We start from the raw sequence: 17,760 nt of genomic DNA, 5'->3' as shown, positions 1-17,760 counted from the left end.
GCTGCCATAAGGTGTTTTTCTAAACTGAAACAATTAGCTCTTTGCTGTGTTTTTATTCCCTGTGATTCCTAAACTTGGAAACATATGCTGTGTGCAGTGTTACCGAGAAACATGTGAATTTACTTTAGAGAATAAGAATTCATATTTCTACAATTTATAGGCCTACTGTCTATGCCTAATAGAGTACTAAGGACACTGATGTGTTTGCATATGCTCCATTATGTCAAACTTATAAATGAAAAGATATTCCGCGCAAGGAAGCTTCCTGGTCTGGCGCTATTTTTAAAGCAAATCGAGGGATGAACTGTGGGGGTCCCACTTCTCTTTCCAGGTGCAGGCTGGTCCTCAGCCCTTTTTTTTTAGAGAGAGAGTTTACAGAAATTGATCCCTAGGGAAAAGGCCCACAAAATCAACAGAGACTGGGAATGCGAGATGTTGAGTAGAGTGTCCAGGGTATCTAGCTGTAACTGTAAGCTGCAATTATATACTGAGGCACATTGTGACCACAAAAGACTACTATATAGCAAGAGAGATTTATAGTATTCCCCTTTCCATCAAAAGTTGATGTTAATGTGGCAATAGAACTGTGAATTAGCTTGATGGAATCTACAGTATTCAAATGTATCAAAACCTCTTATCATTCCCTCATACATATATACAATTTTGCACAGCAAAATAAAACTTAAACATTCAAATATAACCTATTATATAGAGCAGTGTTTGGGAGGAACTTGAATTCTGCAAAATTGTCACAGTAGCAGTGAGTGGCAGTTTGGAAATACACTTGCATCGAATCATCTATTCGTGGAGCTAGATGTGTGCACTCAATTCAGAATCAACATGAAAGCAAGTGTTTGCATTGTTCATCAGAAAGGATTTGGGGTGAGGAAGCTAAGTCTCCTTTTACATTTGAGATCTGTACTCAAATATAAAATATCAACATGAAATTTTGAAATAAGAATGCATACTTAAATTTACACAAAAAAATCTGAAAGACTCCAGTGGTATAGTTTGTGTTCTAGAGCCTTATTTTTTTTAATTTGCATTGCAGATTTAAAGTTGTATTCCTTATGAGAAATTGTAATGCAGGCATGAACAATCCCCCTGAATTTTGACAGCCTTGCCTTCTTGAAATCTGAGTATTATAAGATGCCAAGTGTTTGCCTTTAAGTGTTTTCATATGGACAAGCACCTGGTTTATAAAAGAAGCTCTGTTCTTTTACCTAACTTCATTTACATAGGTCACTGACAAAACATCTCTCTGATTGTTACGGAATGGAGTATTAAGATGTAAGAAATATCACTAGTAATGAAGCAATGAGATTATTTCAACTTGTTTTTAAGTAATTCCTGTATGCAAGTCAGAGCTTGTTTTATCTATTCTGCCCTTATCTTCCTTCTAAGTATAAATACAAGTAGTTTGTATCTGCATAGATTATGTCTTTATCTGTCCACTTGCTCCATAGCAAGTTGGTACTCTTAATAAGGACTTTCTAAGCATAGTCTATAAACGAATAAACCTCATTTCTGCCACATGATCAGCAGAGAAGCAATGCTTTGGAAATGGAATAAGAAAACACTCGTTGTTTGGATTAATGCTAAATGATGCTTCCTAATGTCTCCTTGGACCAAACAATGATCATTTCTACTTCTTTACTGTTCACACACTGTTGGAGAAATGATTAAATATTCTTTCCAGATAGAGATTGTGTTCCCTGCTTCCTTATCTCCTACAGGCAGAGGCCTGATTTAACTAGCTGATTAGTATGCAGGTCACGGTGTAACTAGTAAAATTTTATTATGACTCTGAAGTGAAATTTTGATGGCACAATTCATGACTGTGAATATTTTTGCAAATTCCAAGTGAAAGGAGCAACACAAACCGAAACAATAGGAGATTAGATTCACTGAGCTTGTATAATAAATAGATATCAATAAACGCCTGTAGAATTTACAGGTTGATCTGGAGTGTAGGGCGGGGGTGGTGGTGGATCTCATTAAGACGCCCAAATGGGCTTAAATGCACACAACATTTATTTATTAGTATTTCCTCATTTGTTCTGCTCTTGGGATCATTAATGAGTAACATTTATCTTTGTCATTTCTTAACAGCCGCTGGACTTTGAGACCAAAAAATCCTATACACTGAAGGTCGAGGCAGCCAATGTCCATATTGATCCACGATTCAGTGGTAGGGGACCCTTTAAAGATACGGCCACTGTGAAGATTGTGGTTGAAGACGCTGATGAGCCTCCTGTCTTCTCTTCACCAACTTACCTCCTCGAAGTTCATGAAAATGCTGCTCTGAACTCTGTGATCGGTCAAGTGACTGCTCGTGACCCTGATATCACTTCCAGCCCTATAAGGTATTTCTCTTTTAAACTAAATACTGTCTCAAATGGCAAATGAATCAGTAGAAAATGACATTACATATTCATTGTATGTAATGTATGTAATACATACGCATTGTATAAGCTTTCCTTTGGGAATACACACTCACACACACACGTGTGTGTGTGTGTGTGTGTGTGTGTGTGTGTGTGTGTGTGTGTGTGTGTGTACACATGAATATGGCTGCCTTCTAAAAGCTAAATTCAATGTATGGATCCAAGAACATTAACACAAACTTAGTTATTATAGTTCTTGAAAAGCTTAACAAAGATAAGCAATTACAGGGGCTTTTCAACACATTTGTGTGGGGCCTTTATTATTATTATTTTTTGGGTCATGTCATGGGTCTTGAACTCTGGGCCTAGACGCTGTCCCTCAGCTCTTCAGCTCAAGGCTAGTGCTCTACCACTTGAGCCACAGCGCCACTTCTGGGTTTTTTCTTTTTGTTTATGTGGTGCTGAGGAATCGAACCCAGGGCCTCAGGCATGCAAGGCAAGCACTCTACCACTGAGCCACCTTCCCAGCCTGACCTTTGTATTTTTTACGTTATTATTTTTCAGTACTAAAAAAGGAGGCATTGCCTGTTTGTATTCTGTCTCCTTTGAAAGTTGCAATGAAATATATATTAGAACATGGACACATGAGACCTCTGTGTCAATGCATTTATAGCTTCCTATCTTATTTCTGGACTTGCTATCTGGCTTTGAAATCATCTTCTTTTCAGTTCATCAGCATTCTGATAGGTCAGCATATTTGGTCTGATATGTCTTAGACAAAAACACTTTCAGTGTCATTTGAAAAATACCTTTTGTTTGTAGTTTTCATGTTCAGAGATTTTCCAAGGATGAGAAATAATACTTTATTAAATTTTTCTGCTTGATTTAGAAATGAGACTCTCATTTTATTTTATTTATTTTTTTGTCAGTCATGGGGCTTGAACTCTGGGCCTACGCACTGTCCCTCAGTTCTTCAGTTCAAGGCTAGTGCTCTACCACTTGAGTCACAGCACCACTTCCAGTTTCCTGGTGGTTTATCGAAGATAAGAGTCTTATGGATTTCAGTGCCTGTGCTGGCTTTGAATCGTGATCCTCACATCTCAGCCTCCTGAGTAGTTAGGATTACAGGTGTGAGCCACTAGTGCCCAGCTTCCAGTTCTATTTGTTTTTATGTGAACTGTACACATTCCCCTTACCCTTTTAGCAGTCATAGCTTATATAGCTATGTTCTGAAAACAAACTGAAAATCTGTATCTTGTTTGCCAGTCCCCAAAAGTGACATGTTGGCTAATGATATATTTGAGTGTGGCTGTCAAGTATTTACTTAGATACAGTGAAAATAGGGGTTATACGGTGGGGGAGGAACATACAAAGCAACAAAAAAAAATCACATGGTACATTATAAATACGTTAGAAGCAATAGCAAGAAAGAAAAAAAGATATTTGTGTTCCTATCTTGAGGTTCATTTTACTTAGCGTCAACTTATATGGTCATATGTACATGGTTTTTGGCCTTTTCTGCTTGTCCTAAACATGTACTAGTTATTGCAAATAAGGGATACCATGGGACCTATGTTTCTTTGGGCCTGGCTTACTTCACTTAATATAATTTTTTCCAAGTCTTTCCATTTTACTGTATTTGATATCAGTGCCCTGCATCTTGTATATACATTTGTCTAATTTGGGGAGGGGAAGGATAAAAAACAAAATGCTTACATAAAAATCAAGTTGACTCATTGTAACAATGAGATGTACAAAACACTATGTTGAAAACGAACTTTACAACTTCGGCATGGGCGGAGGGGTGTGTAATTGTGGAGGTGGGAGGGAAGGGATGGTAGAGGAAAACAAAGGAGGAGGCAACAATGCTCAATAGGAAATGTACTCATTACCTTGTTAATTTAACTGTAACCTCTGTACAGCATTTTAAAAATAAATAAATGTAAAAAATATTTACATACAAATATTTGGACAACAAGGAGATGTAGGGAGAAAGGGGAAAGAAGGGGAAGAGGGAGAAGGAGAAAAAGAAGTAAAAATAAACTCAGTGGAAGAATACATTTGAAAGGATTGTTCAGTCAATGTGAACTTTGCACACATGCAGTGTCTAAATATGAGCACACACAAAACACATTCTATTTCCAGGTCACATATATCTAGTGAAGGCACCTTTTCAAGTATTTTATTCAAGAAAATTCTAGCAGAAAAATTATCTGGAAGTTTTATTCACACTTTAAATTATCTGTAAGTTGTTAATACAAAGAGATTTTAGTTCAGCATGCCAGTTTGAGTACAATGCATTCCCTCCTTCATCTCCTCCATCTATCCCAAACCTATCCATCTGTACATTGAGTATGATTGTATTATTTATTATTATTTTTAAATATACTAACTCACCAACACTCTCGAGTGCTAAAACATTGTGGCTGAGAATAAAATCCTGCAGACCAGAAATGTTCTCTTCTATTTAACATAATCTACTCTTAATTTTAAGAGTATAATAAATTACAGTGTATCTCATGAGGGCACAAAGAAAGTTGTCTCAAAAAAAAGAAAGAAAGAAAAGATGGAAGGAAAGAAGGAAGGAAGGAAGGAAGAAAGAAAGAAAGAAAGAAAGAAAGAAGGAAGGAAGGAAAGAAAGAAAGAATAATTCTTCACCTCAGGGATTGAGGCATGGTCTATCAGACATTTGCACTTCTAAAGAAACCCAGCAAACTATAAATCTACAGAATATCCCTTACTTGCGTAAGATAACTATATCCATGAGAGGTTAAGTGTTAAATGGAAGGCAGAAGGTGTCCAGAAAATTAAACTGACACAGACATCCACCCTCTCACTGTGTTGTCAGACTTATGCAATGGTTTTCTACTAGAAGGCATACATAAATAGGGACAGAGGCATTTGTTGAATGAACAAATGAGTCTTGTTTCCATGCTTTTCCATTTTTGTGAAAGGAAAACTTGTCACAATCTTCACACCTCCCGGCATGAACAGAATGTGAAGGAGTGAGATTGGTAGAACAGAGAAACTGCTTATAGGGTTAGTAGTCAATCCTTGCCTTGACAAGATTTCTACTCTTGAGGGCAAAGAGCCCACAGACTTAGGCCGAACTAAGGAGCCTGAGGAGTTGTATTAGGGCAATCTCCCACACAACTTCAAACAGTATGTGTTTGCACCAGTGAGAATGCCCTTGTTCTGCAGAGGTACTTTGTTCATCAGCTAGAGAAGAGGTTGAAGAGGTTTTTCGTGACAAAATGAAAGTGACCTTGAATTGGGAGAGCTGAGTTTAAATCCTGGCTCATAAATCCCCACTTCCATTTGCCCATTCTCTAATCTATCCATTCTCCTGGTGCCTCACGGAGACTCACTGACAATAATACCAGTCCTCAGGGAATCAAGGAGTGTTTCTCGAGGTAATTGATTATTACTGTTGCTGCTTACTGTCACTGTTTGCAAAGTTTGGTGTCCAGGAGGCTAGGGGCTATTCAGCAACAACAGCCATCCAGCTTTGAAAACATGTCATTTTCAGGCAAGGTAAAGAGATCGGAGGCTGAGTTATTCATCAGAGATGGACAGGTAAAGTACAATTTGATGGCACAGACATATCTGTGTATCTGATAGATGTCAGGCAAGAACCAGTTCCTAGACATCCATGGTCCCATCCCAAGAAGGGAGGAAGACTCTTTCAAAGCATTTACAATGGATTTTTTTGGATTTTTTTAATAAGTTTTTTTTTAATTGTGAAAATACTGTACAGAGGGGTTACAGTTATATGAGCAAGGTAATGAGTGCATTTTTTTAATTTAGTTTTTTTTGTGAACATACTGTACAGAGGGGTTACAATTACATGGGCAGGATAATGTGTACATTTCTTATCAAGCATTGCAGTCTCCTCCTTTGTTTACCCTTCACATCCCTTCCCTACCCTCCTACCACCCAATCCTCCCCCCCTCTCCCTCCCCCCCTCCCCCGCACCAAGGTTGTAAAGCTCGTTTTTGTCAAACATTGTTGCCTCCCACACTATCCTGACCAGAGTTGGCTTAGCTCCAGGAAACAAGAATGTCAGAAGCCTCCACTGAACTTTGCATCAGTTCTATATGTGGACAGCCCCCCTCCTCGGCTAGCTGGCTTGTGGAGAGCAGCTTTCTTTCCTCTGTCTCTGTACTATTGGTTAATTTTGAGTAGAAAATTAAATTTTCTGACTAGCCAGAGCAGTGAATAGTTCCTTATGAGTCTCTCAGGCAAGTGTAGAGTGATGGGTTTCCTTTTTTTTAGGACTAGCTTATTTTGTATGCTGACTAGAAAGGTATCCATCATTCCTGATACGATCTGTTTCACCATCCAGCAAAAAAGAAGCCATTGTAGTGGCATGCAACATGGTAAAAACATGCAGTTATTTGCTGGTGGGACAACTTCTTATGAAACTTCTTCATATAACACATTGCCTTGCTTGAAACACCATGTATTTTAGAAGTACTGTAAGATGCTCTGTGTCTGATCCTTATCTATGGCTCTGTATAGAGAAAATAGAGACCAATAGAACTATTCATGATCTTACCTTTTGTCTTCCAGACAGAAACATTCGGTATTAGGCATTATTCATCTCATGCTGTAACATAACATATGTCTATCAGTGATATAGACTAGAATTAGGCAAATTAGTTAAAGGGAAACCCATTTTGAACTTAGGCAGAATATGTTTCATATCATGCCCTGTTTGGTTCCCAATAAGATTGTCAGTCTCTGGAGTTCTCTGAGACTGGGTTTGGTCTTCAGTATGGGATAATATATCTTCCTCTCAGGGCTACTGGCATGATTAAATGAACTTACTGAATAATATGTTGTCTCTGTTGGAATTACCAGTTAATTAAAGGTAAGCCACCACCAGTTTCTTATTTGAAATGCAAATTAAAATGAGTACTTCCTTTTGTCTGAGATTCATCTTTTAAAGGTGGCTAACTGTATGCACAGAATGATCTATTTTGTTAAGTTATACACCAAATACTATATAATTAACTTCATTTGATCTAATCTTCCCTCTGCTGCTATAAATATTTTTACTAAGCATTGATTAAGGTATGTCAGGGCATGCGCAAGTAGACTAATTGTTTCAAATGGTGATATTTTATGCTCATTCATCATCTCCATTTAAGAACAGAAAGACCAACTTTTCAACACTGCAGAAATAGTGAAGAACACATTACATGTGAACGTAAGTCTGGTACTTGACTCTCCTGTACTGTGACAAAATACATGAGCTAATCAATATATTAAAAACTGAAAGGTTTAATCGCTCTGGTTTCGTGGTCTCAGACCATGGTGGGTTGGCCATGCAATGGTGGGCCTTTGATGGCAGGTTATGGTGTTCGTGTGGCTAAGGCATTCTGTTTACCTCATGGTAACTGGGAAGCAAAAGAGAAACCAAAAAGGGACTGAAGTTTGAAAAGCATGCCCCATGAGTCCATTTCCTTTCATTCTCCCACTTACCACAAACATTTTTAATTAAAATAATAAACACTCCATTCTGATATTGTCTCATCAAAGCCAGGATGCATAATCAGGAAAGAAGGAAATCAAATACATTCTCTGGGTTTTAACCAGAATGTAGGTAGGGGTGTTTCTTATTCCTCTCTCTCACACTTGGTACAAGTTTGTGGCTATTGGCTGTGAACTTTATTGTGCTCGGGGAAGTGAAGGGAAGAAATACTATTTTTATTTGATGAGACAGAGTACCTACTAAGCCACTAGTGTATGATACTATTCCCTCAACACCTTAGGAAGTATTCAGGGTGATCGCAGGTTTTTGGAAAAAGGAAGCAGAGACGCAGTCTCATTAGGATGAGCCCCTCCACCCACCCCTCTCCTGTACAGGGCTGTCAGTCCGATGGTTGCCTGCACATACTCTGTGAAGTTATGGGCTCTTACCTGAGGTGTGCGAAGGTGCTAGCTGATACATACTGATCCATACGTTCTGACAAACATACTTGAAAAAAAAAAACCGATAATATGCAGGTATTATACTGAAGACCATTATCTCTAACACAGAGAAGGTCTTAAAAATAACTCCATGCTTTCACATAAAGCCTCTGTGGCCCGTTGCTCCATTCTCAGTGTGCTTATTTCTAGTCTATCGTGGACATGGTTTTGAGATGGTTACCATGACTGTCTCTCAAGTAATTGCTTCCTGTTGCTTTCAGAGAATTCACCTAGAATGAGCTGCTTAAATTAAAGGTAGGAACAAGGTCCATTCAGTAAGCAGAATAGGAGGTTGGCACATTATCGCAGTGACCACAGTGTTCTGTTGTCCTAATTCCTCTCTTGAATACAAGTACCCACTCAACATAAGAGCATCACATTATTTTTTTTCTTTTTGGTATTCAGGCATTTTAATAATGCATCTCAGTTACCAGACTAGCTGTTAATGAGCTCTTTTTATGAGAATACTCCTTACAGGCATGATTTCCAGTGATTTTAAAGCAGAAATGTTTCCTGCTGAATAGAACTTGGTATTTTAATTTGGTCTGTACAATGTATATTGGCTGAGTTCTTCCTTAGTCTTGCAATAGTTTGTGTTTTGTGAAAAGACCTGGTGACTTAGCTTGTGTGTGTGTATGTGTGTGTGTATAAAAGCACTTAATCTGAGAACTACCCTCCTACACTATTTTAAGTGCACAGCACAGTTTCATTACCTACAGGCACAAATGTTCTATAAGCAGATTTCTAGAAGTATTCATTTTTCATAATTAAAGATATGCTTATTGATTAGCAACTCTTCATTTTCCCTGCCATCTAGCCCCTGGCAATCATTATTCTCTGATCCGTTTAACTATTGAACATTGCATGTGACTGCAATCATGCAGGGTCTGTCCTCTGGTGCCTGGTTTATTTCCCTTATTGTAATGTCTTCAGAATTCATCTGCAATATTGAATATTGCAGGTTCTCGTTTTTTTCCAGGCTGAATAATATTCCATTGTATCTACAAACCACATAGTCTTTATTCATGCAGCAGTGAATAGGCACTAAGGTTGATATCACATCACGGTTGTTGTAAACCATACTGCAATCAATGATCCTGGGAAATTTAATATCCCCTTGACATGCTGATTTCAATTCTTTTGGATAAAACACAGATGGAATTGCTGACTCACATGATAGATCTATGCTTAATTATTTGATGTATTCTGTTTTACATAGCAGGTCCATTAGTTTTCCTTCCCAAGTGTATAAGGATCAAACATGACACTCGTATTTTTTCTTCTTTAAAAAAATGTTATTTTAAAGGTGATTACAGAGGGGTTAAAGTAATATAAGTTGGGTGTTGAGTATATTTCTTTCTGAACTGGGAGGTCATTTAAATTTCTGTACTCTCTTACCCAGATAAAAACTCACTTATTTCCCAATTTAAAACACCAACTCTCTCCACACTATTTCTAAAACCTTACTATACCTAATTCAATTACCGATAACTAAAAATCCATCAGTGATATTCTGTGTTCACATCATTCTTCAGTTCTTCACAGAATTTAATTTATCCTGTCATATGAATTTTTATTTTTTATTTGGTTGTGCAGTTTTTTAAAGAAAATTTCCAAGTTGGGAGCCAGTGGCTCATGCCTGTAATCCTAGCTATTTAGTAGGCTGAGATCTAAGGATTAAGGTTCAAAACCAGCCCAGGCAAGAAAGTCCATGAGACAGTTATCTCCAATTAGCCACCAGAAAACCAGAAGTGGTACTATAGCTCAAGTGGTAGAGTGTTAGCCTTGTGCAAAAGAACTCAGGGACAGGGCCCAGGCCCTGAGTTCAAGCCCCAAGACCAACCAAAAATATTTTTTAGAAAATTTCCTCTACTTTCTTGATATTTATATATAGATATATTACATACATATAATATATATACATATTATATATTGTATATTAATATTATATATCATATCATTTTAATGCCTCTATCTATCTATCTATCTATCTATCTATCTATCTATCTATCTATCTATCTGTCTGTCTGTCTGTCTGTCTGTCTGTCTGTCTGTCTGTCTGTCTGTCTGTCTGTCTATCTATCTTTCTATCTACCTATCTATCTATGTAGTGAAAACACTGACTGAAGTTACCTGAGAAACCCACACCCTTCAGAGTGAGTCTGGCTACCTGAAAATGACAGATAAAGTCAGATTGTGGAGCATTAGGGTCTCATGTAGGTAGGGTTTCTGAATGAAATTTGAATAGAATCAGTCGTAATTCTCCAACGATCTTGAAGTGGAAAGATCTCCCTTTGCAGATAATGTGGCCTGTGTCTAATTTCTTTTCCCATTTTGCATTCTGTGTTTCCCCTTTCCCCTAATATCTGTCCACCTCACCCACTCCCTGTCCTTTCTGCCTCTCTGTCTTTCCCCTTCCCCCCAAGTCCCTCTCTTCCTCTCCCTCTGCCTCTTACTTTCCCTCCTGTCTTTCTCTTCCATAGTCCCTCTCCTCCCTCTCTTCTCTACCTCCTCCTTTTTCTTTCTTCCTTCTCTTTTTCACTCTCATCTTGCTTTCTGTCTCTCTGTCTCTGTCTCTGCTTCTCTCTTTCTCTATGTCTCTGTGTCTCTATGTCTGTCTCTGTCCCTTGTCCTGTCCTTCTGTTTCTCTGTCTCTGTCTCTATTCCTCTTATCCCTAGCTCTCCTTCCCTCTCTTTTCTCTTCTTTCTCCTTCCCCCTCATCTTTTCCTTTTCCCTTTCCACCTGTGTCCCCTCCTGTCTCTTTTACTCTTTGTATTTCTCTGTCTCCCTCTTTCTTCCCCAATCCCTCCCCTCTCTTTCTTCTCTCACCTTTCCACTCTCTTCTTTCTCTCTTTCTGTGTCTCTGTCTGTCTCTCTCTGCCTCTCTCTCATATTCAATCTCCTTTTGTGTTTTTGTCTCTGTTTCTGTCTCTCTCTCTTTCTGTCTCTCTCCCTCTCCTTCTCTCCCTCTTCCTCCTTCTCTTTTTTTTCTCTCAATCTCAACACACTGGATAGGAAAAGACTCTTTCTCCTCTGTAGAGGAATAATAACTAAAATAGGAAAGAAGAAATCTTACTTAGAATTCCAAAACTAGTCAAACTCAGATAATATTATTTATTAAAGCAGATAGAGCAGCCAATGGAGCTATTAGAGGCAGGAGGCTAAAAACTTGTAGATGGAATTTTTGATTCTCAAAGTGCATGTGAGAAAAATGTTAAAATGGTTTCTTTAGGCACAATAACAAAAGCTAGAATGAAATTAAGCAGCGAGAAAGAAACAGTTGGAGTTCAGTGAAATATAATAACTGATTCATAACTAAGGGGTTTATTTCGTTATGTGTGGCCATAAATAGCATCTTCACTAGCAGTTGGCTCAGAATTGTATCTTCCTATAATTTTTCCATATAGAGACTACAAAACAGTGTTTAGCAAAACATTTTTTATAATCTAAAAGTGCATTTGGCTCTTGCTGAATTTGAAAAATAGATATGTGTTTGCCTTTCTCCAAGGGCAACATTTCCCTAATGCTACTCTCAGAAATATTATTGGGACTAAAGGTACTTTGGCCAGATCAGTTTAAAATCAAGGTTCTGGGTTCCAAGACCTCCCAGGTAAGTTAATTTGCAAAAGTGCAGAGCACTCTCTAAATAAGAGAAAATGTAAGCCACGCATTTAATCTTTGAACCTTATATTGCTCTGCCAAGGAGCATCTGGAAAACACACAGAGTCATGTCTATATAAGGAAGGAAACTTTAGCTACTGTTCTGGTCTGTGCTCTGGACTCGGATGTATCCAGCTTAAAAAAAATAGCATGAAAAAAAATAGCATGACACTTGTTCTTAAGAGACTGTGTATCTTATTTGTATAACAATAAGGGCCTTCCCCCTCCTCCTCTCTCTCTCTCTCTCTCTCTCTCTCTCTCTCTCTCTCTCTCTCTCTTTCTCTTTTTCTTTCTTTTTTTATTGTGAAAATACTCTACAGGAGGGTTACAATTACATGGGCCAGATAATGAGTACATTTCTTATCAAGCATTGTAGCCTCCTCCTTTGTTTCCCCTTCCCATCCCATCTTTCCCCTACCTCCCACACAACCCTCTCCCCGCCCCCCCACCAAAGTTGTAAAGTTCGTTTTCGACATAACGACTTGTACGATTTTCAAGAGTACACTAAAGGAAAAAGAACTACTGATATTAGTGCATAGTTCACATTATACTTACGCAGGGACTTATACTATACTAAATTCCTGCCTGGTACTTTTTTTTTTTTTTAAGAAAATAATGTCTCATTGGAACGTAGCCACTCTCATTCTTCTATGCTGTGTATTTGTAGACCTGAATAAGTGTGACAGAGACAGGATTTCTGGCCAACTTAAAGCATTCACTTTACAAAACTGTTTGTCAACCCCTACCAGAGGTTGATGGGACCTTGGCTTTCCACCAGCAATTCTAACCATCGGCTCTTTTGTCATTCTAGCACTTTTACTCTGTCTCAGAGACTCTCTTACCCTAAGATTCTTAAAATAACATGGAAAACTTTAGCAGTCAAATAGTGTCTTTGTATGAAAGTACAGCAACCTGTCAGGGAAACGGACTGTCCCCACCCTTGCTGTGAAACTGGAATCTTCAGTTCTCCTGGGGCTCAGGACAAGCTGAGTTCAATATGGAGACTCCCAGAAGTGAGCTAGTTTCTTCAGTAGAAATCATCTGATAACCCTTACAACTAACATTCAGGCTGTGAAAGGGTATCCAAACAAATATCACAATGTTTATTTTCTTTGAGTGGGGATTTTTTTAATGTGTTTCTTTCCCAGATTTCTTGTTTGTACTTTTTACTTCTTTCATCTTTAGTGGTGACTACCATACAGGGTGTGTGGAATTGACTGTGGTGATCGCTGTAGTCAGACCTCCACTCTGAATTTCTAAGACTTGACGATAATCCTGTTACTTCTGCTGCATTATTCTACATGGAAGCATGAGGTAGCCTGAAACCTAATATCAGCTGTAGTACAGTCAGGAACTTCGAAGGTGTTTTCTCCAGTGAGGTAGTAGATATTCAGCAAGGGATATGGAAGAGATTTTGTGGTTCTTTCCTCATGCCTATTTAGGGTTTTAGTGCTAATATCTGCTCAGGTATTTGTGGTTTATTTCTTTAGATCTGAGGATTACACATATTCTTATCCCCATTAAACCAATGTGTGACAGGTTTTTCCTTCTAGGGAATGAAGATTCAGGGACAAGTAAGGAAATGGACCTGGATGGGAAGAAATGCAACAGCAAAGCAATACCATAACCAAGCCTTGTGGTTTTCTTTAGGATTAATACTGTTCATCAGAGGAGAATTTTGTCACACAACCATGGAAAAACCTTTATGACTCTACTTACTTAATACCTAGTTAGAGACAAATCTCCATGGATCTACGAGTAGATTTTTGGAGCATGTCTTCTGACCACACAACTCTGTTTTTCTCCTCCTCCTCCTCCTCCTCCTCCTCCTCCTCCTCCTCCTCCTCCTCCTCCTCCTCCTCCTCCTCCTCCTCGCATTATGCAACACACATCTTCACATCCATCATAGATAAACACAGGAAGATTGTTCCCTTCTCCTCCCCCTCCTCTCCTTCCTCTTCCCCTTCTTCCTCCTTTCCTTCCTTCTCTTCATTTTTTTTCTTCCACCAACTTCTTTTCCCCCTTCCCCTCTTCCTTTCTTCTTTGTGAGAGACCAACCCCAAATCATCACAGTGCCCATGTGTCACCAGTGCTCTACTGCTGAGCTACATCTCCATGCTTCTGAAACCCCGTTATTAGGAAAATCGTTGGACTAAATTCTCACTGCTCGTTTTCTGCTCCCAGATCTGTGGATGACCCCCTTATTTGTCACCCCATGATGTCTTTATTTGTTTAAGTACACATTTGTTGTACACTGTCAGAGGCAGACATCAAAGTGTCAGATCAAACTGCCTGAAATTTTATCAGTGTTAATGATTAGTAACTATCAAAGTGAATATATTCATAAAATATTCTGAAACAATGGATATTGAGGTAAGAGAGCATACAAATCTTGAGGGCGGGGAATGCAAAGATTTGGTCTGAGTTCTTTTTTTATTTTTTTAAATTTTTATTGTGAGAATACCACACAGAGGACTTACAATTACATGGACAAGATAACGAGTACATTTCTTATCAAGTATTGTTGCTTCCTCTTTGTTTCCCCTTCCTCCCCTTCCTATACTCCCCCCCACCTCCCTCCACCTGACCCGCCCCAAGTTGTAAAGTTCGTTTTTCGACATAACAACTTGTACATTTCATTGTTGCAATGGGTCCACATGTATTCCTATTTAAACGATTTGTTTTTTCCCTTCCCCTCCACAAATTATACTAACATCAAATACAGTGAAAGCAGGGGTTGTACTGTGGGGGAGGGACATACAAAGCAACATAGAAATCATCTTATAAATATGTTAGAAACAATTGCATGAAAGAAAAAAAACATTTGAATACTTATCTTGGAGTTCATTTCGCCTAACATCAACTTATCTGAACTTTTCTGCTTGACTCAGACATATACTAGTTATTGCAAATAAGAGGAACCATGGAACCTATAGTCTGAGTTCTAAAAGTAGCTTTTATGCATTCTGCCTTGATTATTAAAGTCCCTGTTCTTTCCAGAGAACAAAACAATAGAAAATTCTTACATTCTGAGATAGGAAACAAAGATGCTTGTGTAAATCAAGCAGTGAAATTTAGCATTATATACATAGAGGACAAAATAAATCCTTTTATTGTGCATCATAAAGACTGACGTCTTTATCTGATGTTCCAGTATGTGTCCAAGCCACTCCAACCACACCTTTTCTTTACCTTATCTCTCTACAGTATACTGTAAAATCTTGTTTTTGATGAATTATGATCTGATTTGATGTTTTAGAGGAGTATAATATCATGCATTTAAGAAGACAGCATGATAAAAACAATGAAGAAAATTCCATTTCATCCATCAAACAAAGGCTTGTTGGATCTACCCCATGTGTTTGACTTTTGATCACTAGAATAGAAAAGTTCCCAGTTGAAGTGCCTTTCAAATAAGCTTCATGGACAAGTCAAGTTTGAGATGATCTACTGAGGTTTTACAGAGTAAATGAGAGTAAGATTTATGAAGGTCCTTTCTGAGGATCAAAGTCATGGAAAATATATTTAATAGTACAAAGAACAGGAAAATGTGCTTTCTAAAGCACCTGAAGAGGCCAGATACTGGAAGATGGTGACTCACAGTGGTGGTTTGAAAGAAAGCATTTCTGGCTACCCTGAACCAGGTCATTGGTTATGGTCTGTAGTCTTGCTTAAATGCATATATCCAGTTTGTACCACATGAGTTAAGAAACGTGTTTACCATTGGGGTTTCGTCTATAAAATATTTTCTGGTTTTTTTTGGAGGAATTACATATGGTTGTACACTAAGGTCATATACTTCTGTCATATCATGCAAGCAAACAGACCATTTCAATATAGATGTACCTCTAGGCTTGAAGGGTTTAAAACACATCTCATTTACCACGTAATCCCAAGCTCTTCTCCAAGTCCTCAGTATTTCAGAAATGAGTCTGAATGTCCAGTTTATACTCAAAGATGTGTATTTTTATTATCTTTTAGAAGGTATGCAAAGGGCCTTAATTCAATGTGCAAATCTGTGAGTACAATGCATCATAATGCGCATCCTGTCTGCCATCACTTACCTTCCATATCCCAACCTCACCTCAAGCCTCAGCCCTCAGGAAATAAATGGTAGATTTATGCATTTTCAGTTACTTATTGTCCTTATCATTATTTTGATGGACAGTGTTGATATGTGTCAGAAATATTTTTTCCTATACTGTAGATGACTTTGACCAAATTTGGATAATCATTTTCACAGGCATACCTCATTCAATGAGATTTTATTCTATGTCAGATTAACTACAGTCAGGACATTATACAGATCACTTCTGTATATATATACAGATCACGTCCATATATATATATATATATATATATATATATATATATCCAACTGTGTGGTTGGAGAAAATACATATCATCTCAATTATATAAAGATATATTGAGAGCATGGAACATGTATATGGACTACTGCCTAGTCTATAGGGAGTTTGAGAAATTAATGCAAAGAGGCTTAGCAAAAAGGCTGAATGTCTCAGTGATATGAAGTCAAGAGGGAAGAAATGGACAAATAGAGGTGTGGGGAAATGTAGTCAAGTAGTCAATATACATATGTAAAACCGGAAGTAGGCGAATTGAATGGATGGCTGAGGTTGTGAGGTGGGGGAGAAGGCTGCAAGGGGAGGCGTTGGTCAAGATGCATTATACTTACACAAGGATGTGTGGAACTGAAGCCCTTTTGTACAACTATGTAAAAGGCTTTGTAAAAATGAGGTAGAAGGGACTGGGAAGGTAGCTCAGTGGTAGAGTGTTTGTCTTGCATGCATGAGGCCCTGGGTTTGATTCCTCAGCACCACATAAGCAGAAAAAGCCAGAAGTAGCGCTGTGGCTCAAGTGGTAGAGTGCTAGCCTGGAGCTGAAGAGCTGAGGGACAGCACCCAGGCCCTGAGTTCAGGCCACATGACCAGCAAAAAAAAAAAAAAGAACAGAATAGGCCAATGATGATCTATTATTAAAAAGCAACACTGTTATAAATTATGTAGACAATTACACAGGGAAGTGCTGTGCCTCGATCATATCACCTCCGTTCTTTGATCTGCATCGCGTGTTCCAGCTCTAAAGTCTTTCTGTGCAAAGTGGTCATTCACATGGTCACACAGCTCCAGAAACATAGGTGGAGGAAAGGATGCAGAGGCAGATTGGCTTCCTGGACTTAATGCACACCTTTGAATGTTCATGGAAGTTTGTGGGGATTCCTGTGTCCTCAGAGCAAGCAACGAGGATCAGGTCATCCCTGCAAAGAAGCATTTATCATCCTTCCTCCTAATCTCACACTGAAGAAAACCACACACTATACATGTTTTTCCATAACCACAGGAGTTTTCAGAATCTATATATTTTTTATTTTTTTAATTTTTTAAGTAAGTATTTTTTATTGTGAAAATACTGCAGAGGAGGGGTTACGTGGGCAAGGTAGTGAGTACATTTCTTATCAGGCATTGTTGTCTCCTCCTTTGCTCTTCCCCTCCCTTCCCTTGCCTCCCATCTCCACAACTACACTCCCCCCCCCCCCCACCTAAATTGTAACGTTCGTTTTTCGACATAGCATCTAGTACATCTCATTGTTGCAATGGGTCCATCTCTATCCTTGTCTAAACAATTTGCTTTTTTCCCTTCCCCTCCCGAAATAATACTAACATCAAATACAATGAAAACAGGTGTTATACCCTGGGGGGAGGGACATACAAAACA

The 17,760-nt window shown here is 38.4% G+C and overlaps 1 protein-coding gene across 1 annotated transcript in view; it reads left to right on the top strand.

The window, feature by feature from the left end:
* Nucleotides 1–17,760, top strand: part of Cdh8 (cadherin 8) — a 346,195-nt gene that overhangs the window by 212,664 nt on the left and 115,771 nt on the right. The window contains exon 7 of the mRNA XM_042693465.1: nt 2,113–2,366. Within this exon, the coding sequence (XP_042549399.1) occupies nt 2,113–2,366 (254 nt within the window). The remainder of the gene's footprint in view (nt 1–2,112; nt 2,367–17,760) is intronic.

Source organism: Dipodomys spectabilis, unplaced genomic scaffold, assembly GCF_019054845.1.
Source record: "Dipodomys spectabilis isolate Male_0828 unplaced genomic scaffold, ASM1905484v1 ptg000167l, whole genome shotgun sequence".
Classification (NCBI taxonomy): domain Eukaryota; kingdom Metazoa; phylum Chordata; class Mammalia; order Rodentia; family Heteromyidae; genus Dipodomys; species Dipodomys spectabilis.
The sequence above is the reverse complement of the archived record's forward strand: the minus strand, read 5'-3'. Positions and strand labels throughout refer to the sequence as shown.